This window comes from Aythya fuligula, chromosome 3 (genome assembly GCF_009819795.1).
Source record: "Aythya fuligula isolate bAytFul2 chromosome 3, bAytFul2.pri, whole genome shotgun sequence".
Classification (NCBI taxonomy): domain Eukaryota; kingdom Metazoa; phylum Chordata; class Aves; order Anseriformes; family Anatidae; genus Aythya; species Aythya fuligula.
This window is the reverse complement of record NC_045561.1, coordinates 119,397,664-119,422,345: the sequence shown is the minus strand read 5'-3', so window position 1 is coordinate 119,422,345 and position 24,682 is coordinate 119,397,664. Positions and strand designations below refer to the sequence as shown.

Here is a 24,682-nt window from a genome sequence, read left to right as displayed (position 1 = left end):
CGCGGCGCCGCGGCGTTCGGGGCCGGCGGCCGCCGTGAGGAGGCGACCGGAAGCGGACAGGAAGGAGCGACCTCGCGGTCGTGCGCGTGCGTGCGGGCCGCGTGCTGACGTGGCGGCGGCACCATGAGGGGTGGCGGCGGCTCGGTGAGTCCGCGGGGGCCTCGCCAGCAGCGCCGTCGGCCGCTGCCCGGGGGGCGTGCGGCCGGGCTGTGGGGAGCGCGCACGGCGCCCGGAGCCGCCGCGAGATGGAGCCCGGAGGTGGGAGCGAGCCGGCGGCGCCGGAACGGGGCGCGGGGGCGCCTCCTCTTCGCCCCGAGGGTCCTGCTGGGCCCCGGGCTGTAAAGAGAGGGGGCCCGGCGCGGTGCGCCCCGGCCCGGTGAGCGGGCACGGTCCCTCTATCGCCGCCCGCCGGTTGGGGCTGCGTCCTAGAGCGGGCGTTGGGGCGGGCAGCAGGCGGGACCCGCTCTGGGCCGCTGGGAGAGCCGCCCGCGACGCGCAGCCGCGAGCTTTCTGTTTGAAGGCCTGGAGCCCGGCAGCAGCGGGACGGCTGTGTGCAGCGCTGTCCGGCCGAGAGAGGGACCGGCAGCAGCGCGCTGCTGGCTCATCTGGCGCTGATCGTGCGTTTTGTCTGAAAGGCCTTTGTTGTAGGAGACCGTTACGTGTGAAGTACAGAGGAAAAGATGAAAATGGGGAACTGAAACAGGGAGTCCTTTAAAAGGTGCTAAGCTTGTATTACCTGTCCCAGGGGTTTTCCATTGGGGATAGGGACAGTCAGGGTAGCATGGGTCACTTCCTGCTTTTACTAATGCCTCCTTGATAACTCTGAAACTGGAAAGCTGGGGAAGGTTTCTTTGTCAGGGAGCGTAGGGATAGGACAAGAAGTCACGGCTTTAAACAAAAAAAGTGTAGGTTTAGTTTGGATATAAGGAAGAAATTCTTTACTCTGAGGGTAGTGAAGTACTGGAACAGGTTGCCCAGAGAACTTGTGGATGTCTCATTCCTGGAAGTATTTAAGGCCATGTTGGACGGGGCTTTGAGCAACCTAGTCTAGCAAGAGGTGTCCCAGCCCGTGGCAGGGGGTTTAGAATGAGATGATCTTAAGGTCCCTTCCACCCCAAACCATTCTATGAGCATAAGAAGTAGCAATGAGTAAATGACAAAATAAAAGTCTTTGTTAAATAAAAAAGGTTTCTGTGATGTGGATAAAGGAAGCAGCAACTGATGGAATATTCCAAAATGATTAAGATAAAACTGGAAAGAGAACTTAAAAGAGACTGGAGGCAACATCCTTGAATGGAAAATGCAAGAATAATTAAGGAAAAAAATGCTAGAAAAAACAGCAATTTACAATCTAAAGTATTTGTCATGATGTGATAAGTCATAGGCAGAAAGTAGGTACCACTGAATTAACTGGAGACCAAGAAGACTCCTTCATGCCCCAGTCCAAAGGGTATAATTGGATTTCGTATGGAAAGTAGAGAGAAGCTCATCCCTGTTTTGATTACAGTTCTAATTTATCTGGAAATGAAAGGGTTCCTTGCTACAGAACAAGTTTCTGGTTGCCAAAGACAACAGGTTGCAGAAGGATGGTATGCACATCCTTAAAATTCAGGTGATTGTGTTTTGTTGGAAAACAAGCACTCAGGAAGAAAAATTATATTGCTAATGTGAATTGTTCTACTTTGTTAGGATACCAGGCCTGTACATCACGGACAACAGAAAGCCAAGAGGTCTCTGGGAAATAGAAAGTATGTGAATATTTCATGTCAAATTTCACTGGGGGGGTTGGGGGAACTGAGAAGATTCCTGTTGAAAACCTATACCTGGTCTTTACATAGTTGTCTAAATTTAAGAGCTACAACATTTTTTGTTTTATTTGTTTGATGAGGATCTTGTGAGATCCACACTGGTTGCTTAAATGTTTATTTTTAAACTGTGATGAGCCTGTGCCTAATCCGTAAGTTGAAATGCTGAGGTAGGATGAATATTTTTTTTTCCTGTGCTCCCGGGTAGCTTTCTAATGTCAAACTCTAAAATATATGGTATTAAATAATACCGTGTGTTACATTTTGCCTTGCTAGTACTTTTCAGTGTACAAAACTCAAGAGATTTGGTGATGTAAGCTGAATTTTTAGAGTGCTTGGGAGGATGAAAGGAATGTTGTCTGTCAAGCTGTTATGGTTGTATATGTGTGTGTGTGTTTATATATATATACAAATAATTTCAAGTTGATCTTTTCCAGGTCTAAGCAATTTGAGGAGGTGGAAACTACTGTCCTAGGACTGAACAGTAATTATGATGAGGCAACCAGCAACGTTTCTTCTGGCTCACCAAAGACTCAAGTGAATGGAAGTGGAGAGTCCAGAAGCAAGCGGACCATTCGCAGGCCTGCTTACTGGTTGGAAATGAGAGGCATAAAAAACAGCATTAACAAATCTTCACCAAAAAAAGGTACTCATCACTCTTTGCTCAATGCGAAATTGGTTTTCTCTTCAGTTCTTTTGTGAGAGATTTGATGATTTCTGAAAGACATGCTGCAGTTCAACCACAAATTACAAGCTTGGTAATGATGCTTATGTGTTAGGAGAGACAAACTTCCTCTGTTGCAGAAACACAGGTAAAATTCTCTGCTGTTATGCAATTCCTTTTGAGTGACTTGTCTCTTAAAAGTAATGATTCTGTGACTGATCTCAGTTTTATCTGTAGAAGAGAGAATGTGTAGGGGTTCTGTCAATTGTTTCAGGAATATGCTGTGAGAACTTTAATAATAGAACAAAGCAACACTAAAATGTACAGAAGTGGACCATTCAGCAGTATTCTGAGTTAAACATGGCTTTTGTGGCTGTTAGATTTTTTTTTCTTATTTAGATGTTTTTCTTTGGTTTGTTTTCCCACTTTTGTTACTTAAGATTTTTCTGATGCGGATTGGATGGGATCTTATGTTGTTCTAGGGATATTCAGATTTCCTGGCTTCAGAACCGTATCTCAAACTTCCCATGTGGCTTTTCATTCTGTAATGCATCTTTTTCCTTTATCTAAATCAAAATCTGTATTCCATCCCATTGCAGAGAGGGCCAAATTTGGTAGCTTGATAGAGGTGGCGTCGCTGCAGCTCCATGCCCTCAGGCCCAACCAGTAACAAGACAGCATATAATCCCATAGGTACAAACACATATATGCAACATATGTATGTATGTACAGCCAGCCACACAGATCAATACAAACATACATGCTCAAACACTCTTGCAAACAGCAGCAATGGCATCCATCCTGTTTCCCTCTCTGGCTGATCAGGATGAAGATATGTTAATGAGGGGGGAAAAAACGTTTATATGTACATATATGTATAAAACATATTATCTCTGTGTATCCCTCCTGTAGCTGGACTTAGGCATTCTGTTTCATAGAATCATAGAACGGCTTGGATTGGAAGGGACCTTAAAGATCACCTTGTTCCAACCTCCCTGCCATGGACAGGGATGCTTTCCACTAGACCATGTTTCCCAAAGTTCCATCCACACTGGCCTTAAACACTTCTGGGTAGGGGGCATCCACAACTTCTCTGGGCAACCTGTTCCAGTGCCTCACCACCCTCAGAGTAAAGAATTCCTTCCTTATATCTGACCTAAATCTACCCTCTTTTAGTTTAAAGCCTTGATTCCTTGTCCTATCACTGCACTGCCTGATAAAGAGTCCCTCCCCAGCTTTCCTGTAGCCCCCCTTTAGGTACTGGAAGACTGCTGCTTCTGGTCTCCCTATTACCTTCTCTTCTCCAGGCTGAACAACCCCAACTCCCTCAGCCTGTCTTTTTAGGAGAGGTGCTCCATCCCCTTGATAAACTTTGTGGCCCTCCTCTGCACTTGTTCCAATAGCTGTATGTCATTCTACTGAGGGCTCCAGAGCTGAACACATTATTTCAGGTGTGGTCTCACAAGAGCAGAATAGAAGGGGAGAATCACGTCCCTTGCCCTGCTGGCCATACTTCTTTTTGGTGCAGCCCAGGATACGGTTGGCTTTCTGGGCTGCAAGTGCACATTGCTGCCTCATGTTGAGCTTCTTGTCAACCAACACCCCCTAAGTCCTACTCAGAGCTGCTCTCAATCCATTCTTCATCCAGACTTGTATTTCTGCTTGGGATTGCCTCAGTCCAGATGCTGGACCCTGCCCTTGACCTTGTTGAACCTCCTGAGGTTTGCATAGGCCCACCTCTCAAGCCTGTCCAGGTCCCACTGGATGGCATCCCTTCCCTCCAGCATGTTGACCGTGCCACACAGCTTGATGTTATCAGCGAACTTGGTGAGGGCCCACTCAACTTCACTGTCCATGTCACCGACAAAGATGTTAAAATAGTTTTGGTACCAATACTGACCACTGAGGAACACCACATGTTACTGATCTCCACTTGGACATTGAGCTGTAGGCCACAACTCTTTGAGTCAGACCTTCCAGCCAATTCCTTACCTACCGAGTGGGCCATCCGTCAAATCCATCTTTCCAATTTAGAGACAATGATGTTGTGTGGGACAGCGTCAAGTGGTTTACACAAATCCAGTTAAATGACATCAGTTTCTTTCTGTTTATCTACCAGTGCTGTGACCCCATCTTAGATTTGTCAAGTGAGATCTGCCCTTAGTGAAGCCATGTTGGCTGTCACCAACCACCTCCTTATTTCTGATGTGCTTTAACAGAGTTTCCAGGAGGATTTGCTCCATGACCTTGCCAGGCACAAAGGTGAGACTGGCCTGCAGTTCCCCAGGTCTTCCTTTTTTCCATTTTAAAAAATGGGGGTTATGTTTCCCTTCTTCCAGTCAGTGGAACTTCACTGGACTACCATGACTTCTCAAATATGATGGACAGTGGCTTAGCAACTACATCTGCCAGTTCCTTCAGGACCAATGGATATATCTCATCAGGTCCCATGGACTTCTTTGCCTTCAGGTTCATTAGTTGGTCTCAAACCTGACCTTCTCCTACATTGGGCATTATTCTTCCAGTCCCTGCTTTTGCCTTCTGGGGCATGGACTATGTGGCTGGAGCTCTTGCAGGTGAAGACTGAGGCCAAAAAAGTCATTGAGCACCTCAGCCTTCTTCACATTCCAGGTGACCGGGTCATCTGGGGGCGTTCAAGGAAAGGTTGGACCTGGTGCCTTTTCCATCCTTAATGGCTCTATGACCTGTTTCCTTTTGAAGAGGGCCCACAATTTCCATAGTCTTCCTTTTATCACCAATGTACCTATAGAACCCTTTCTTGTTGCCTTTGATGTCCCTGGACAAATATAAATCTAACAGGGCTTTGGCTTTCCTAACCTGATCTCTGTCTCCTTGGACAATGTCTCTGTATTCCTCCCAGGCTATCTTTCCTTGCTTCCACTCTCTGTAGTCCTTCCTTTTCTGTTTAAGTTTGGCCAGTTTATCCATGCAGACCTCCTGGCATTTTTCATGGAATCACAGAATGGCTTGGGTTGGAAGGGAGCTTAAAGATCGCCTAGTTCCAACCCCCCTGCCATGGGCAGTGAGGCCCATGACCTCACTGAGGAATGGGGCATCCACAACCTCTCTGGGCAAATTGTTCCAGTGCGTCATCACTCCGAGTGAAAAATTTCCTGCTAACGTCTAGTCTAAATCTCTTCTCTTGTATTTTAAACCATCCCCCGCCTTGTCCTGTCATTATCTGACTGAGCAAAATGTTGCTCCCCATCTTTTTTATAAGCCCCAATTAAGTATTGAAAAGTTGCAGCGAGGTCTCCCCAGAGTCTTCTCCGGGCTGAACATCTGCACTCTCTCAGCCTTTTCCTCATAGGAGAGGTGCTCCAGCCCCCTGATAATGTTGTGGCCCTCCTCCAGACCCACCTCCTTCTTGTGCTGGGTGTCCCAGACCTGGACGCAGTACTCCAAGTGAGGCCTCACAAGGGCAGACTAGATGGGGACAATCACTTCCTTTGACCTGCTGGCCATTCCTCTGTTGATGCAGCCCAAGATGCAGTTGGCCTTTTGGGCTGTAAGCGCATGATGCTGGCTCATGTCAGGCTTTTTGTCCTTCAGAACCCCCAGTTTTTGGCCCAACTAATTCTCTGTTGGAATGCATCACTCCTGAGCTTTGAGGGGGTGATCCTTGAATATTAACCAGCTTTCTTGGGCCCTTCTTCCCTCCAGGGCCTTGTCACATGGTACCCTACCAAGCAGATCCCTGGAGAGGCCAAAATCTGCTCTCCTGAAGTCCAGGGTAGTGAGCTTGCTGTGCTCCCTCCTTACTACCTCTGAATCCAAAACTGCACCATTTCATGGTCATTGCATCTAAAGCTGCCCTTGAGCTTCATATTCCCCACCACTTCCTCCTTGGTGAGAATGAGATCCAGCATAGCACCTCTGCCTATTGGCTCCTCTATCGCTTGGAGAAGGAAGTTATCACCAGTGCATTGCAGGAACCTGCTGGATTGCCTATGCCCTACTGTGTTGTCCCTCCAACAGATATCGAGGTGTTTAAAGACCCCCATGAGAACCAGGGCTTGTGAATGTGGGGCTGCTTCTATCTGTCTATAAAGGACCTCATCTGCTTGGTCTTCTTGATCATGTGATCTGTAGCACACTCCCACTACAATGTCTTCCATTCCTGCTTGCCCTGTAATCCTTACCCATAAACTGTCAGCTCCTCATTTGCCCCCAGGTGGAGCTCCATACACTCCAGCTGCTGATTGACATAGAGGGCTGCACCTCCTCCTCACCTCCCCTGCCTGTCCTTCCTAAACAGTCTGTATCTTTCTATTCCAGCATTCCAGTCACAGGAGCCATCTCACCACTTCTCCATAATGCCAGTGAGATTATAGCTCTGCAGGCATGTATACATCTCTATTTTGTCATGCTTATTCCCCATGCTGCGTGTGTTAATGTAGAGATACTTAAGTTTACTCAGTAGCTGGCCTCTGCATCTTGGTCTTCTCAGTACATGAACACACCATTTCCTGAAGCCCACAGAGCCACTCCAGTTGCTGGTGTAGACCTCCTTACAGACAGGATCAGATTCTACTGTCTGCCAGTTGTCTGGGATTTCCCTCGTCCCTTTGGTAGCCTATTTCCACTGTGATCTTGCACTTCTGCCCTGCCACACACGCTCACAAACTCTCACCAACTCTCTCTCCAGTTGGTGCCACCACAGACACACTGGCCCCTGTGACCTGTGGTGTCACTTTAGTTGCTGCCATGTAGACCTCTCTGCAGACACTTAGGAACACATGCATACAGAATACAGAGTCCCTCAGAGTCTAGCACCCAGAAACTGCTCGTTCACTGCAAGGCATGGACAGATTTATACGCTGACCAACCGCATGTTTACAAGCAGGTGCCCCTTTTTAACCTCTTATTCCTGTTTTCCCACATCATTCCCTCCCTTTCCCTGTCTTTGATAATGCCCCTAAACATCCTTCGATGTCATGTGTAATACTTATATGGTCTTCCTTTGCATTCCATGTGTCCCATAATCCTAGGCATTAAAACCACACTCACCACCATCCCAGTCTACCTCATCTTGGTAGTTTTCATACCTCAGCAGTGGGGCTGGTGGATCTCCTGGGATAAACCTGGGAGGAAGTTGTCTGTTTCTCTGAATCCCCAGTTTGGTTTCCCCTGCTTGCCATTGTGCTTTTGTACTTACCTGTGCTCAGGGAGAGATGTGGGACTCTGTATTCTGTGTGCATAGGGAGGTCTGAGTGACGCCAATGTTTCAGGTATTCGGTAGCCTAGGAAATAGTGAGGGTAGACAGGACATTATTCACATTTCCCCACTCACTATTGTCTCTCCGTTCACCTTTTTATATGTGTAGTTAAGCTTTTTATGATATAACCTAGCACCTTCTGTTTCTCTCTTCCTGAGGAGTACAATTTCCCCAAACCATGCTATGGCACCATTTCTTCCATGTCCTCTGTATTGGAGGATTGCAGGTCATGCAGTGCCTAACGTTCTTCAGTTGGAAGGCTATATCTAGCTCACTGATGTCCAAGTGCCTCACAAAAACTATTTTTTTCTTCAGAAGTATTGAATATGAGGAGAAACTAAGGCAACAGACAGACACAAAACTGTTATCCAGGCTGAGTCTTAATAAGACTGAAGCATTTCTATTCTTGCTTGTTAGCAGGAGAAGTACTTTTGAAAGGCAAGAGGAAATCTGAGCAAGGGGAAGGTGAAGATCTTAAAGACTCTCCTAAGAAGAAGCAGAAGATTTCTGGTAATATAAATAACTGTAATTCTTAGTAACAGACCTTCAGGTACTTCAGACTTCCTTTCTGCCCAAATGCTATCCTCTGATATCCTCCAACTCTATTTCTGATTCTGTGTATATTGTAGGATACTGATGAGTAGTGTCTGTTTTACGATGGTTGATGATTATTCTGATTTCAGTCTCTTAAAGTCCATCAGAGGGTGGAAAAAAGTAGGAAGTAGGGGAAGAACAGTCTAGGGATGTTAATCAGTGGTTAATTGCAAAAGGAAGTGTACAAGAGGTGGAAGTAGGAGTATGTAACACAAGATAAGTATAGGGTTACTGTCTAATCTTTCAGGGATGATATTGTGAAAGCCAAGGCCAACCTTGAATGTGGGAAAGGATGTGAAAGGAAAAAAAATAGTTTCTACAAGTAAAGTAGGTAAAACGTGGGTGCGCTGCTGAATATATCTGGTTATATGTACAGAATGGGGGTGAGAGTCTGGAGAGTAGCCCCATGGAAAGGGATCTGGGAGTTCTGATCAATGGCAAATTGTCAACAGTGTGCCCTGTAGCCAAAAGGGCCAACTGGATCCTGGGGTGCATCAAGCACAGCACTGCAAGCCAGTCAAGGGAAGTGATAGTCCCCCTCTAGTCTGTGCTGATGTAGTCTCACCTCGAGTACTGTCTGTAGTTTTTGGCACTATAATATAAAGATATCTAGCTATTAGAGCATGTCCAAATGAGGGCAACAGAGATGGTGAAAGGTCTAGAGAAGACACATGAGGAGCAGCTGAAATCACTTGATGTGTTCAGCCTACAGAAGAGACTGAGGAGAGAACTCAGCATGGTCTATAGCTTCCTCAAGGGTGGGGGGAGTAGTGGTGTAGGTGCTGGGCACCAGCAATAGGACCCAAAGGAACAACACAAAGCTGTGTCAGGGGAGGTTCAGGTTGGTTATCAGGAAAAGATTCTTCACTGAGAGGGTGGTTGGGCTCTGGAACAGGCTCCCCAGGGAAGTGGTTGTAGCATCAAGGCTGATGGAGTTCAAGAAGAATTTGAACAACACGCAAACATATGATTTGATTTTGAGGTGGTCCTTTCTGGAGCCGGAGTTGGACTTGATGGTCCTTCCAACTTGGGTATTATTTGAATAGAGCCATAGAACTGGTGGCAAATGACATGAAAGAGGCATAGGTACTCAGTGACTCCTCTGCTTCAGGCTTTATCTGTTAAACTATACTTCAGGAATCCCCGGCAACTGAGACCAGATGCAAAGTCTGGAGCTAGGAACCCTTGTCCTCATGGTGGAGGAAGATGAGGTTAGAACACTTAAACTGGATGTACCTAAGTCCCATGGGGCCTGATTGGTTGTGCTGAGAGATGGCTGATGTCATGCATAGAATTGTAAAGGTTGGAAAAGACCTCCAAGATCATCTGGTCCAACCATCACCCTACCACCAATGTTACCCACTAAACCATGTCCCTAAACACCACGTCCAACCTTTCCTTAAACACCCCCAGGATGGTGACTCCACCACCTCCTTGTGCAACCTGTTCCAATGCCTAACTAGTCTTTCTGAGAAGAAATGTCTCCTATTTTCCATCCTAAACCTCCCCTGGCGCAACTTGAGGCCATTCCCTCTAGTTCTATCACTAGTTATCTGTGAGAAGAGATGCTGACACCCAGTTCCCCACAGCTTCCTTTCAGGAAGTTGGAGAGAGCAATAAGGTCTTCCCTGAGCCTCCTCCAGACTAAACAACCCCAGTTTCCTCAGCCACTCCTCATAGGACTTGGGTTCCAGGCCCTTCTCTGGACATGCTTCAGGGCCTTGATGTCCTTCTTAAAGTGAGGGGCCCAAAACTGAACACAGTATTCGAGGTATGGCCTCCCCTGAGCTGAGTGTAGGGGGACCTCCCTGGTCCTGCTGGCTACACTATTCCCAATACAAGGCAAGGTGCTATAGGCCTTCTTGGCCACCTGGGCACACTGCAGGCTCATGTTCAGGCAAGCATTGACCAACGTCCCCAGATCCTTTTCCTCTATGCAGCTTTGTGAGGCCACTCTTGATTGTCTTTGTAAAGTCATGGTGACTGTAAAAGGTTCCTCAAGACTGGAAGAGAGCAAGTATCATTCCTGTCATCAAGGTCAGAAAGAAGGAAGATCTGGAGAATTGCAGGCCAGTCAGGCTCATCTCAGTTACTGGGAATGTTAAGGAGAGAATCCTTTGGGAAAGCATTGCTAATTGCTTGAAGGATGAGATTGTGATTGGGAGTTATCAGCATGGATTTACAAATTGGAAATCACGATTGATCAATTTGGTAGCCTTCTGTGATGAGAGCACTAAATTAGTGGATGAAGGGAGAGCAGAGGATCTTGTTTACCTTGACTTTAGTAAGACTTTTGTTGCTGTTTCCTACAGCATTCTCATAGGCAAACTAACAAAGCACAGGTTAGGTAAGTGAATAGTGAAGTGGACAGAAAAACAGCTCAAAATCTGGGCCCAAAGAATTGTGATCAGTTACTACTGTTGTACCACAGGATAAATACTGGGGCCAGTGCTGTTTAACACTTCAGTTAATTAACTGGACAATGGCACATTTTGCACCCTCTGTGAGTTTGCCACTGATACAAAACTGGGAGGAGTGGCTCATATGCCATCATTCACAGTGACCTGGACATACCGGAGAATTAAGTAGAGGGGAATCTCATGAGGTTCCACAAGAGGAAGTGCATAGTCCTGCACCGGGGGCGGGAATAAGGTTGTGTATGAGCACGTGCCAGGGGCTAAGTGGCTGGAAAGCAGCTCTTTTGAGAGGCACCTTGACATCTTGGTGGACAGTAAACTTGTCTGTGAGCCAGCATATGAGGAGACGCTTAGAGAGCTGGGATTCTGGAGAAGAGAAGGGTCGGTGGTATCTTATCAGTGTGTATAAATACCTGATGGGAGGGAATGAAGAAAAGGGAACCAGACTCTTTTCAGTAGTGCTCACTGAGAGGGCAAGAGTTAATGGACACAAATTAAAACAAAATTTTATTTGAACACAATGAATGTACTTTTTTTACTATGAGGCTGTTCAAATCCTTGTACAGGTTGCCCATAGAGGTTGTAAGGACTTCACCTGTGAAGATACTGAAAATCTGACTGAACATAGTTTTGGGCAACCTATTCTAGCTGAGCCTGCTTGAACATGGGGGTTGGACTGGATGGTCTCATGAGGTCCCTTTCAACTTGAACAATCCTGTATTCTGTAAAATAGAAGAATTGAATGATGGGACACAATGTGTTCTAGGTTCAATTCTATTGATTTTGTCACCAGTATAAAGAATGTGAAATATGTAGACAACAAAAAACGGAGAGAAGATTAAAATTGAAAGTGGTCGTGACATTACAGAAACGTTTTAAAAGTGAATCAAATGTAGTGTGTAAAAGATACTATAGTTAGAAATATTAGCACAGATGACAGGCAAAGAAAAATCTAGATATTGGTTCTTCAGAAAAGAATTCGGGATTTATAAGAGATCAAAAAATGAATAGGGACCAACAGTGTCATACTTTTGAAAAATACAAGTGTTATATTGCAGTGTTTGAGCAGGAATTTTGACTTTCAGAAAAATGAAGTAATTCTTTTGCTGTACTGCAGGGTCTCACTTGGGGTGTACTGTTTCCAGCACTGGGCACTTCAGTTCAGGAAATGTGTGGACCAAATGAAGAGAACATAGAAGAGAGCAAAAAAACATAACCTATGAAAAAATATAGAAACAATAAGTTATTTAGTTTAAAGAAAACAATGAATAGAGGAATGGGACTGTCTGTTTTGTTGCCAACAACTCAGTAGATTGGCTTAGCCGTACTCCAGACAGAGGGTATGCTTCAGTCTGAAGAGTTCCCATCCTGTAAACTTTGGATATCAACAGCCACAGATCCCAAATATCTGGATTAGACTAATGCCTGCAGATGTAAATAGCTATGGGTTTTGTGAGGGAGAAGAGTTTATAATATTTAAATTCCTTTATGGATTTTCAAAAAAAAAAAAAAAAAAAGCATTGAACATGTCTGAGTTGTCTGAACATGTAAGTTTGAGACAGCAGACTGAATAGCAAACTCCTAGTCAAGCTCTCCTTTTTTGAAACATGGCTCATAGAATTTAAGTCTCTTGGTCTTGTTTGTTATAGCAGGAAAAAAACAGCAAGCTGGAGCACAACAAAACTCCAAGACAAAAGGCCACTGTGTTCAGAAAGAACCAGAAGCCTATGGCACAGGTAAGAAGGAGTGGTTGCTCGGAATTGTTTATAAAGTGGGTAAGAGATAAGTGTAATTCTATCAGTTGAGTCTGTGTAACATCTGTGTTTCTGATGTTTCCATTTTGGTGTTCAATGTGCTGTTGATATGAAAGAAGTTGCTGCTATCTTGCTGAAATATTGCACAGTGGTATTGGAGGGACTGCCTGCGGCCTGATAAAATAGTTTTATATGGCTTAACCCTTAAAAACATGGGATAATGGGATAGTAATGGAGGAATCATTTTTGAACTAAGAATTTTGTTTAAATAATTTCAGTGCAAAACTCATAAAAAATATTTGCACTTTTTTATTCAGCAGAATGTGTTTGCAGGAAAAACTTCAGCTGTTGCTGCCATATCACTTCTTCTGGTAGCCAGAGACAGAAGAAGTCTGTCCTAGAAAAATAACACTAACATTTACTCATCAAGTGTATGTGTAGCTCACAGCACTCATTAACTACGCAGTTTTCTGTCAAGTACTGTTTGACTTGCAGACTTTTCTGCTAACCACTGAGGAGAGACAAACCCTTCCTGTTTATTCCTGGGCAAACAGAAAAGCTTTTAGATATTTTTATGGTAAGAATTCAAGTAAGTGTCTTATAGGGCACTTTTTTCCCAGAACACATTTCAGTAATTTGTAATCCCTTTGGCTGAAATGAGTGCTTGACATTTCAAAAAGAGAGCAGGAACTGAAAGCCATATCTCACAGGGTACTTTCCCCTGGCCATTGAGTGTGGTGGTGCAGCTCTGTTCACTTTTAGTGCCAAAACCATAATCTAATGCAAGTGAAGTTCTAAACATTTATTTAGTGGAATTGAACCATGGATTTTGTCCCAGAATGGTTCAGTCACATCTGTGCCTACTTTTGTCAAAAGCCTTTTGCCAAAGGATGAGTTTACCATGCATGTGAAAGTAATTGTGTAATAAAAATAAATGAAGGAAAAATCTCTGCTGAACAAACAAGTCTCTTCATAAGTGGGTGATAGCATTAGGAGTTTTTATCAATTGATATTCCAAAAAGAGAGATGTATGCCTTGTCACATGACACGTTTAAAGCTGTAAATGAGCTAAAACTATTGAAGTGTAGGACGCAAGTTTGGTAGCATGTGATTCATTTCGTTCTCGGATACATTGTGCATACTGACGAAAAAATGATTTTGCATTTGCTGTTTTATTGTAAATCCTTTGTTTTGACAGGTAGTATGGAAGAACAGTGGTCCTTGGAAATTCAGGACAAAGGTCGAGTTACCTGTCCAACATGCCGGGCTGTGGTTAGAAAGACTGTAGAAGGACTGAAGAAGCATATGTTAAATTGCAGGCAGGTGAGGACAAGAGAAATGTTTTCTGTATTCTCTTCATATTACTGGTAGAAATGCCTGTGCATTGTTTTGTGTTGCATTTAAAACCAGTTTAATCCTAAGCAAGAGCCTTTTATACATCTCTAAGAAGCTGCAGGTGGTGCTTCTTGCTCACCATGTTGGAGTTTTATGGTAGTGAATAGAGGCATACCTATTTCGTTGTTCCCCTAAATTTTAGTTTCTGTAAAATCTGTTCTATTCATAATGGGCAATTACCAGGCCCGAATAAAATGTTCCGCTCTTGTGCGCCTTTCTCTCAGAGACTTTCCCACTGCTTTGGTTAATTTGCAGTTACACGTACCATGTCCTTGTTTATTTGTAGGAAATGTTCACGTGTCATCACTGTGGGAAGCAGCTGAAGTCTTTAGGAGGGATGAAATACCATGTCATGGCAGACCATAATAATCAGGTAACGCAACTGCTGTGCATATGAAGGTCTTACAGGCAAGATAGTCTTTTATTCCTTCCCTGCTGCACACAGAAATAGAATATTTTGTGTTTTTGCAAATGTTGTGGGTGCTCAATTCTCATTTACCTGTTACCATTCTTTTAAGATTGGAGATCTGGAAAAACTGTAGTGTTACCAGAAAAGATAAGATAGTAATGCTGCATCTTAGAAAGAAGAGATTAATTTCCGTCTAGGCTGGTTATATGTCACACACAAAAGGTATTCTAAATCAGAAAAAGTTCATTGCTCATTATACTGCACTTTTCAGTCTTTTGCTAGAAAGTGACAGTTTTTCTGCATCCAGAGCAGACCAGACCAGATTTTAGTTCTTTTCCAAGTTCAAAGGTAAAAAAGCAGAAAAAGCTACTTAGTTCTTGCCTATTTGCTGTGAAGTTGCAAATGCTGCAGTCTGGTTTTCTTCTTTGCTCTTACTTTAAAGAAACATTATAACTTTTGGAAAAGTTATTCAGAAGTTTGGGTAAGATTTAGAAAATTCATTACAGTTATATTTACATAGTTACCAGTACTGTGGTTTCTGAAGCTACAGCTGTACTAGTAAATGAAAGACGCCAAGTATCGTGTTCTGGTCCTGAGGAATAGGTCTGTCACCAGTTTTAACTTTTTTAGTTTTTAACTTTTTTAGTCAATCTAGATGTAATATTTAGTATAAGGTAAAATAGGAACTAATATGTAATAACCACTGAAGAAAGAATAGAGAAGAACTTTAGCTGTAGTTTATCATAGATGAATTACTATTACAGCAGGTAGTCTGCTTAGCTATAACCTAAGTGGAAATGGTAGAATGAGTAAACATTAAAGATGCAGGCTAGAGATGAGTAAATATTTTCCACAGGCAGAAGGGGAGAAAAGTAATTATAGAAATACAAGACCGTGTCCTTACCAGCAACTCTAGTTTGAGACCATGTCTTTTCAAGGCTTTGTTCATACATAGCTATCTGCAAAGTGGTTTTCAGACAGTTTACTCCTCTTAAAGATAATTCACACTTTCTGGGTTATAGACAGGGATCATGGTATTAAATACACTTTTGTAAAATCACAAGTTGCAGGGATTTAAGTATTTTAAAAGCTTTCCTTCACTATAAATGCTGAGCATCCTGTATTTTTCGTTCATCCTTCTGCTGTGCTTTAGCCAGTTGTGAAGGAGGGAGGAGAACTGGATGAACAGCTTGAACGAGACCGTCTTCGGAAGGTTTTGAAGCGTATGGGAAAACTAAAGTGTACAAGGGAGGTAAGCTGCATTGTCAAAATATCTTAAGTTGGACAGCATCAGATGCGTGAACATACAATATTATGAAAGTTCTGCCGGATAAGATTTTGATGATGGTAAAAGATGTCTTTGTTTCAAGATCCTAGTTAATGTTTTTAAGACACAAGAGACTTTGGAGGGATGATGCATTACCAGGAAAGCAACAGGAAGGAATTTGCTCCATGTGTTTCTCCTTCTACGTTGACAGGGCTGCACAGGCAGCTTCACAAGCATAATGGGATACCTATATCATGTTAAAAAATGTGGGAAGGCTGCTTCTGAGCTGGAGAAAATGGCGATGAAGTGCCATCATTGTGGGAAAGCATACAAATCAAAGGCAGGTCTTGTCTACCATCTCCGATCTAAGCATGGGCCGGTAAGTACAAATTACCGTAGCTATGAGGATAGCATTGTGGTAATTCTGACCATTCATACTTCAGACTCATGTAGGCTTCTGTCTGCTTCTTGGGTGGATAATTAGAGATAGCAAATCTCCACATTTTCCTGCATCTCCGTAGTATTCTGTCCTTGTTCCCTTGTAACTGGGATGAAGTTTTTAATAGTAAGTCTCTATGTCAGCAGTAAACTTGGCAGCCTGACTTTTGCTCCATGGAAGAACGATGCTAACGTGTTGTTGTGGGTTAACCCATATAGCTGCTCACTCACCCACCCCTGCCGGGTTGGGGAAGAAAATCAGAACAGTAAAAGTGAGAAAACTCATGGATTGAGATAAAGACAATTTAATAGGTAATGTGCACATATGTGCGCATTATATGACATAACCTATATATATTATATATATATAATGTCATATAATGTGCACATAGGTTATGTCAATGCCATAGCTCTAAATGTTCCCCCCACCCACCCTTTCTTCCTTCTCTCCCCAGCTTTTTTTGCTGAGCATGACATCACATGGTACAGAATATCTCTTTGTTTAGTTGGGGTCAGCTGCCCTGGCTGTTTCCCCCCCATGCTGCTTGTGTGCCCCCAGCCTACTCACTGGTGGGGTAGTGTGAGAAACAAAATATCTTAATGCTGTGTAAGTACAGTTTAGCAATATCTAAAACATTAGTGTGTTATCAACACACTAATGCTTTAGTCACAAATCCAAAATAGAGTATCATATAAGCTACTCTGAATATAATTATATCTATCCCAACCAAAACCAATGCACATGTAACTTTTGATAGCTTCCTATTATGCTGTTCTTTGCTCTTAGAAGACCCATTACTGAAGCAGAACAGGCAATACCATGCTTATCCATACAAATTTTACAGTGAAAGATGTGTTACCCTTTCAAGACCACTGGCTGCATGAAACTTTCTACTTCAACCTTACTGCTGTGTCCCTGTGTAGATCTTGGGGTCTGTCTTGGCAGTGGGATGCACTCCTGTCAATGAACCACAGCTGCTTCAGCATAGTTTTTTTTGTTTTGTTTTTTTTGTTTTTTTTTTTGTTTGTTTGTTTGTTTGTTTGTTTTTTGTTGTTTTTTGTTTTTGTTGTTTTTTGTTTTTTTGAGGGATTTGGCAGAGTAATTCACAATACTTACTGAAGTTGAAATAGGAACTGGTGAATGAGGCTCACCTTTTTTGGCCCTCATTGCAGGTCACTTTCTTCCATGAGGAGAGAAGAACAGAAAGCCTGAAGGAAATAAAACGGGAGCCAAATAATACAGGGAGAGTTCAGAGGAGATCTGCAAAGGTGGCGATCTACTATCTCCACGAGCTAGCTGGAGAAGAGCTGGCCAAAGAGTGGCCCAAGAGAAAAGTGCTGCAGGACTTGATTCCAGATGATCGGAAGGTACAGGGCCTTAAAAACACTGCAGCGTTTGAGTCTTTCTGCCTATCAGATGAGTCTTGCACTGGTATCTACCCAGAGTTGCCAGTGTTTAATGGCCCATAGAAATTAACATTGAAGAAGTAATTTCTTGTGGAAGAGGTCAGGTTTTGCCCTCTCTGATCTTAGGTTATGGTATTGCTACTTTAGCAATTGTGGTGTAGGTATTTTATCCAGGTAGGTTATAATGACTTTAAAGTTCTATTGCTATAGGAGCTGTAATTTGCAATGGGCACAAGCAGTGAAAGCAGTTGTAGGCAGCATGTTGCTCACAAATCAGAGGCTGCAAATTGCTGCCACCATGCAGTGGCATTTCATAGCTTGTCAGGCTTCACGCAGTCTCCAGGAGCAACCCTTAGGCTGTAAGGGGAACCCAAGGGGAAAGGATGATTCATAATTTTAATGGGGTAAGTACATTTGGAGGAATTGTAGTCAAAGGTGTGGGAAGTTTTGCGTTCTGGTATCATAGGGGATTTCCAGATTCATTTATGCTTTTAGAAGCAGTAGGATGGGAAAAGATTGGTTATTGAGAACTTGTTAGAATAGGAAGAGAAATAGCACTCCTGTCGGAAAAACTGGGAGAAAAAGGAATGTGCTTGTCACAATGCGTAACAAGCATTGCTTCCAGCTTTTGATTCCATTTCTTCATCTCAGCTGAAATATACTCGTCCTGGACTGCCCACATTTAGTCAAGATGTGCTGTGCAAATGGAAAACAGAGATAAAGATGTACCGAAGAGTCCACTGTCCAAATCAGGTAATCCTTAAGTCTTTCTGAAGTCACATCTGCCCTCTTTGACAGGTCTGTATGAGCCAGCAGCTTTCCACAGCAGTTTGTCTCTCTGTGGGAGACAACTTCTGCTTCATCTCAGTATGGTCAGTTAGTGTTTATACTATTGCCCTAGGGATGAACCCTTTGGGGATGTTTGTCCCCTTCAGACCTGGTACCTTTGTGTCAGACTGATGCAGCTTGCACATCCAGCTAGGTGCTGGTCCATTTGAAGGTGTGACTAAGCAGTGGAAAAATGACAAGCTCCTGCTGTCGAGTAGATGTGCTAAATCTTAATTATAAAGGAATGGATGGAGAAGTAGAGAGAAAAATTTGAGAATAAAGGAACTTTGGCACAGCACTTTAGTTTTACTTTAAAAGCTTGAAATGGGCTATGAAGGACTCATGCATGGCATCCTGGTCTAGGGTTGCTTATGCATGTGCACATAGTTTCTTACAATCCTGTGCAGCAGTCACCAGTCAGATTCAGTGAGAAGAAATGGCCACATTGGTAGAAACTAGTAGTGCACATGATGCATACTGCTAGATAGTCAAGGGTCAGTAATGGCTTTCATCTGGGTTTGATATAGAGACAAGGACTTATCCCGTCCTTATCCCACTCTCAGATCTCCCTCCCCAGTTTTCAGGCTTGTGCCATTTCCAAGTATAAGAATTGCAGCATGATGTTTTATATGGAGCTGACCCCAGAAAGCAGCTGTTCTAGTTTACTGACCAGTAACCCAGAAGCATGTCTTGCACCTAACCTTCTGTTTCAGATTGTGTGCTGCTGGCTGCGCAAGTTCTAGTACCCTGAGACCGGTACCTAACCCACATGGGTTAGGCCCTTAAAGTTGCCCTTTAACTGGGACTATTGATGTTAGATACAGTACTTCTGTTTTATGCCACTAGATACAAGATCAGGGCAGGAGAGATTGTAGAGTCTTGCACTTGCCCCTGTACTTTGTTCAAATGAATCTTTGCTGCCTTTTAGGCAAAATGCAAACTCTATGATTTTACTCAGGCATTAGATAGAGAGTGATTGTAACTGGTACAGAAGTCAGTTTATTATGTCTGAACGTGCTCAAACTGGAAACATTTAACTTACTGAAATCTCAAGTCCCTTTTGAAGATCTTATTTACGAGAAGCTTTCTTCTCTTTACGACTTGTCTTCCTTCCTCTACTTCTCTCAGCTCTTTGGGAATTTTGTTCCAGAGAGTCTTTTTTTTTTTTTTTTTTTTTTTTTTTTAAACAGGAAAAAGTGATTTCTAAATAGATTTTTGCTGATGCTGATACAGGCATCTAATTTTTTTTTTTTTTCCATTTCAGGGTTGTGAATCTGTATATGGCAGTGTCTCAGGACTCAAATCTCATCTTGGCACATGTACCTTGGTTGGTAGCATTCCTGTACTTGTCTTTTTTTAACATCCTGACTGTCTCTGTCCATCAGATAATCTCCTTGTTCGAGCTGTTGTCCTGCCATCTAATCTGAATTCCTTACAATTTCAGTGCTTCCATATGTGCTAATAGGGTTGCCATTGCAAACACTGTTTGAAGGAAGGAGGGAGCATCTTAATGGCATGCATTTTAGTGAAGTTGCAGCCCTACCTGTGCTTTCATAGCTATAAGAGCATTTTTCCAAATACAGTGCTCGAGACCTTATAATATCTCACAGGGCAGTTCTATGTTTTGTGAGTATAACTGGTCAATAATGTCAGTACTCCTGTAGATAAAACATAGTCTAGTACGAATAAGAGACTTTACTTCTTACTGCTGAGCAAAACTGAAGCACAATATATAGGTGTATCAGCCTCCTAAGCAGCAATTGGTGATGTATTCTTTTTTTTTTTGTTGTTGTTTTGTTGCCAGGGAGATTTTGTGGCTGGCAAATACAAGTGTCTCCTGTGTGAGAAAGAATTCGTTTCAGAGAGTGGGGTCAAGTATCACATCAACTCTGTGCATGCTGAGGTAAGGCAGGCAGAATTGAAGTCCTCAAACCTGTTTGTTGAAGGTGAAGAGGGTGTCTTGGGAAGGAAATGCTAGGTGCCTGCTCTATTACATTCTTTCCTTGTTTACTGTTGGAAACAGGGTCTTGGGTTCAAGTGTCATTTAATATGCTTAAACATAGCTGTTATGCACTGGTCTGGGGAGCAAATGCGGTGTCATATCACAGGTCTCGTCCCAAGCTGCTGCTTTCAATTCAGCCTTTCAGCATTTTCCCTGCCTTTAGTCAGCCAATTGCTAAATCAAATCTGACACCTCAGGAAGAACTTAAAAGAACAGAGACTTGTCTTAGTTGTTTGCTTTTCCAGATCTCACATTTCAACAAACCCTTGTCCCACAGAGGCACCTTTATTACAAACTCTGATAGTCTTGGTATGTTGTTTCCACCATCAGTACCAACTTGTTGCCTTCTAACCCTCCAGGATTGGTTTGATGTGAACACAAGTACCACCAAAAGCTTTGAGAAGCTAATGAAAATCCGCCAAAGAGAAGAGCAGAGGAAGCAACGGAAAAAACATCCTTTGACCCGGGGCAAAAAGAAGAGAACTGGGTCCCTGGCTGCCAAGAAGCTCTCCAGCGCTGGAGCTGAGAAAACGAGGAGAAGTAAGAGAGGTCGTCCACAGCGGGTAGACAACGAGAGCGAGAGTAGCGAGGAGGGGGAGCCCCAAGTTGCACAGAGATCCAAATTTCCAAAATCCAGCCACAAGCGAGGCCGGAAATAAATCCCTGGAAGAAGGGAAGGAGTAATCCTAAAGCTTTTCAGTTACAAGCCCCACTTCTGTCAGTCTCATAACCCACAGCACTAATATAAGCAACTGAATGCCTTTGGAACTGTGATTTCATTCCACTCTGTGACCTAGATTTTGAAACTGTTGAATCTGGTCAGTTGTGAGAAACTATGAACCAAAGCTGTGGTACAGAGGCAACCTCTCCTGGTGTAGTTCCCGTAAACAGTGGGACTAGCAGTGTACCCAGTGTGGATTTTGCTCTGGTTGCAGTCTCAGTTTGGGTCACATTAGTTAATTGTTTAATGGTTTCCAGCACAGCAGCTCTGTTTTTTCTTCTTCCTGATTGGTGAGACCAGGGTTCTTTCTAAGCAATTCTCCCTATAAGAGTCTGACTAGCACAGTGTTTAGGTCCCTTTAAGGGAGGAACCTTTCTTGCACAGTATGCACAAAAAACTAAGCAGCACCATGCAGAACACAAAGGCTTCAGTTTGCCCTTTAGCTGTCCTATCTGTTGTCAGCAAGGATACCACAGAAGAGCAAATACCTTACTGCTCCAGTCTGTCGCGCACAGCACTGTCTGTAATTCATACACTGATGTCTAGGCTTGGCACCAAACAGTAGCATATGAGCTTTGATCTGCTTGGAAGTGATGGGACATCATTATCTCCCTTGTCAGGAACCTGATATTCCCCTGGTATCTGTCTTCTTTAGTACTGTACATTGAATGTATAAGGAAGGTCTTCCCACCCAGTGCAGAATAAATACTCTCCAGCCTTTTGGAGATACACTGGCCTTCTGGAGACCACCTGACAGTGTAAAATGATGGCCTATGTGGGTCTTCTGAAGACAGCTTGTTTCAGGCTCAACTGGGAAACAAACTTGCTGCAAGATGGTGCATATCTACAGTTGCAGTGTCGGTAATGCTGCAGCCTGGAATCCACTTGAACTGCCTTGCCCCAGTGTGTTGTTCTTTGTCATGCCCACACTCCCATAGCATCCTTTTCTCTGCAAGTGAGCACTGTAGATGTCTTCTTTATCTTACATCACCTGTTTCTTTTCAATACTGCTTCCTTTATATGGATAAGGTATATTAGCAGTGTCTTTCCAGTGCGGAAAAGGTCAAAAGAGGGTTCATTTTTTGTAAAGTCACATGATGGTATGATCTCTGAGTCATAGGGAATATCTTCCTGTGCTCCAGAGATGAAACAGGTGTTACAGAAATAGTAAGAAGCAGCACAAGCAATGCTACTCCATCTTTTGACAGAATATGTTCTCCAGAATCTGTTATCCAAAGATCCACTATCCCAGAAAGCTGTAAAACCTTTTCCTTGTAGTTTTGCAGGCAAGAAAATAGGCTACATGTTGTCTCCCTTTGAATTTTTCCTGTTTACCAAAATCTGACACTGAAATTCACAGGGAAGCTGTTGCAGTGCCTGGTGAACAGGCAGGTTTATATGTATGTGTTATTACCAGAATCATATCAGCCCTGATGATGGGAAACACTGTAATGCCAGGGTGTTTTCAAGAGCTGCCTCTTCCATGTAATAAGCAAAGCGGTCAGGAAGTAGTAAGACAGCATGCAGTGCTCTACTGTGATTTACATACAGTAGTTACACACTGCCTTTTGGAAACAGTTATCAGTCACCATGTGTGCAGTGCTGCACTCAAAAGTATAAATATGTGGACTTCTGTACAGGGTGTACAAGGCTTGGAGCAAGAGGGGCAAGATCAGAAGATGACGAAATAAAACATTACCAGTGTGAGAAAGTGTTTTCTTGTTTGGTTTGTGGTGTTCTTGGCACCATCCCTACTTACACAACACACCCCAGCCTGCCCACTTGGTTGTCATGCATGCTCACTGGTGCTGTTCAGTTCTGTACCCCATTTCTCCTCTGTACTCCATTCTATAGAACTGTACTTTGGCCACAGGTTTACTACATTACTGCCCAATAAATGGGCAACAAGATATACCCATGAATTAAAGGAGGTTTTTCTTAGTGGCTGTCAGTCTAGAGTCCTGTTTACTGTCACGGATGAGTTACTAACCAGCCCTACTTTCTAGATGTGTATACTTCTTCACAAGCTTATGGATTTTGTAGAGTTGCCTCAACAATGCATTCCCTCACATAACATAGCATGTGGGGAAAAAAATAATTCTCCAACAGCCCATACATGATCTATCCATACTCAGCTCCATCAGTGCTACAGCCCTTCATTTGCTGGATTGGCTCAAGCTGGTAATAGTTGGTGGCTCTCTGCACCAGCATAATTCCCTATTTCTGAGGAGTGTGATCTGTGTAGGAGCACTTGCTTCCTACTGCATGTGGACTAAAGCAGGCTACCCTATATGAGTACAACAGTGCCCTACAGCCTACTATGCTAACATTTACTTCTTAAGCACTCATGAATCTACTGTTCACTCCTTTGTTAACAGTTCAGTTAGCCTAGCTTTCTGCAAATCCAGGTCAAAAATTCAACACTAGCAAACTTGGCTTTCCTTTTACAAATTCTATTTGAGCAAGTACGTGTTTAGAAAGAGATCTAGTTTTAAAGGTACAAAAAAAGTGATAAAAGAGACCAGCTAGTCATTAGATAGTTGTTGCTGTGATTCATTACTCTAAAAATTGTGTGCCTTACTTTATTTGGAATTATTTTTAATTTCAGCCTCTGCATCTCACATTGCTTAATCATTGTAACTCAAATAGCCTTGCAGTATTGGAATTAACTCCACAAAATTTTCTATATGAGCTGAAGAGATTTCTAGTTTCATTTAAAATAGTTTTTTTTCTCTTTTTTGTTGGTCTTGTCTGTTCTTTGCTGACATTTTATGTATTGAACAGTGTATTTTGGGCTTTTGAAGTTCACAAACAGGAAAGAGAAACCAAGAGATGTAAGTAGTCTGTTTTAAATAGAATACAATAACATTGCTCTGTTCTTAGCTACTTCCTTCCCCCCCCAACTTCTTCATTACACTGTTTACATTCAGTTGCAATCTGCTCTGCTAAGCATATTTTCAGTTCTAAAATTGGGATTGATTGTTTGTAGAAATATAGGTTAGCAGGGTTTGTGTTCAAGCAGCACATGATGAACTCATCTGTCTTCTGTAAAACACTGATGTGTCTCACTGAATTACTCTAACAGAGACTGTCTTTTTGGTTGAGCCACTCTTGCAGAAAACTTTGTTTTATAATTTATCTTTTCATTGCTTTCATTTGCGATCAGCTTTTTTAACCCACATATTTTATTTGTAATTGTTTTATATTTTCACTAGCATTGTCAATAAAGCTACAACCCCATGCAGCACTACAGGCTTGGGGCAGAGTGGCTCGAAAGCTGTGCGGAGGAAAAGGATCTGGGGGTGTTGGTCATTGCTTGCCTGAACATAAGCCAGCGGTGCGCCCAGGTGGCCAAGAAGGCCAATAGCATTCTATGTCACAGGATGGCTTGTATGAGGAATACTGCAGCCAGCAGGACAAGGGAGGTGATCATCCCCCTATACTCTGCTCTGGGGAGGCTGCACCTCAAGTACTGTGTTCAGTTTTGGGCCCCTCACTTTAAGAAGGACATCCAAGCCCTGGAGTGTGTCCAGAGAAGGGCTATGAAGCTGGTGAAGGGCCTGGAACCCAAATCCTATGAGGAGTGGCTGAGGGAACTGTGGTTGTTTAGTCTGGAAAAGAGGAGGCTCAGGGGAGACCTTATTGCTCTCTCCAACTCCCTGAACAGAAGGTATGGGGAGCTGGGGGTCAGATTCTTCTCACAGGTAACTAGTGATAGGACAAGAAGGAGTGGCCTCAAGT

The 24,682-nt window shown here is 43.2% G+C and overlaps 1 protein-coding gene across 5 annotated transcripts; it reads left to right on the top strand.

Moving 5' to 3' along the window:
- Window positions 1–52: 52 nt before the first annotated feature.
- Window positions 53–23,677, top strand: ZNF512 (zinc finger protein 512). Of its 5 annotated transcripts, none has more exons than XM_032184106.1 (14): window positions 53–144; window positions 1,690–1,748; window positions 2,243–2,451; window positions 8,130–8,219; window positions 12,373–12,456; window positions 13,673–13,797; window positions 14,156–14,242; window positions 15,432–15,530; window positions 15,757–15,924; window positions 17,157–17,351; window positions 18,042–18,143; window positions 19,483–19,545; window positions 20,023–20,121; window positions 20,580–23,677. In XM_032184106.1, the coding sequence occupies exons 1-14, from the start codon at window positions 124–126 to the stop codon at window positions 20,877–20,879; spliced, it is 1,701 nt and encodes a 566-aa protein (XP_032039997.1). In that variant the 5' UTR covers window positions 53–123; the 3' UTR covers window positions 20,880–23,677. The 5 variants fall into 5 exon arrangements, with proteins under 5 accessions (XP_032039997.1, XP_032039996.1, XP_032039995.1 ...); XM_032184105.1 differs by having other exon boundaries at window positions 54–144; window positions 12,370–12,456; XM_032184104.1 differs by having other exon boundaries at window positions 54–144; window positions 8,127–8,219.
- The last annotated feature ends 1,005 nt before the right edge of the window (window positions 23,678–24,682 follow it).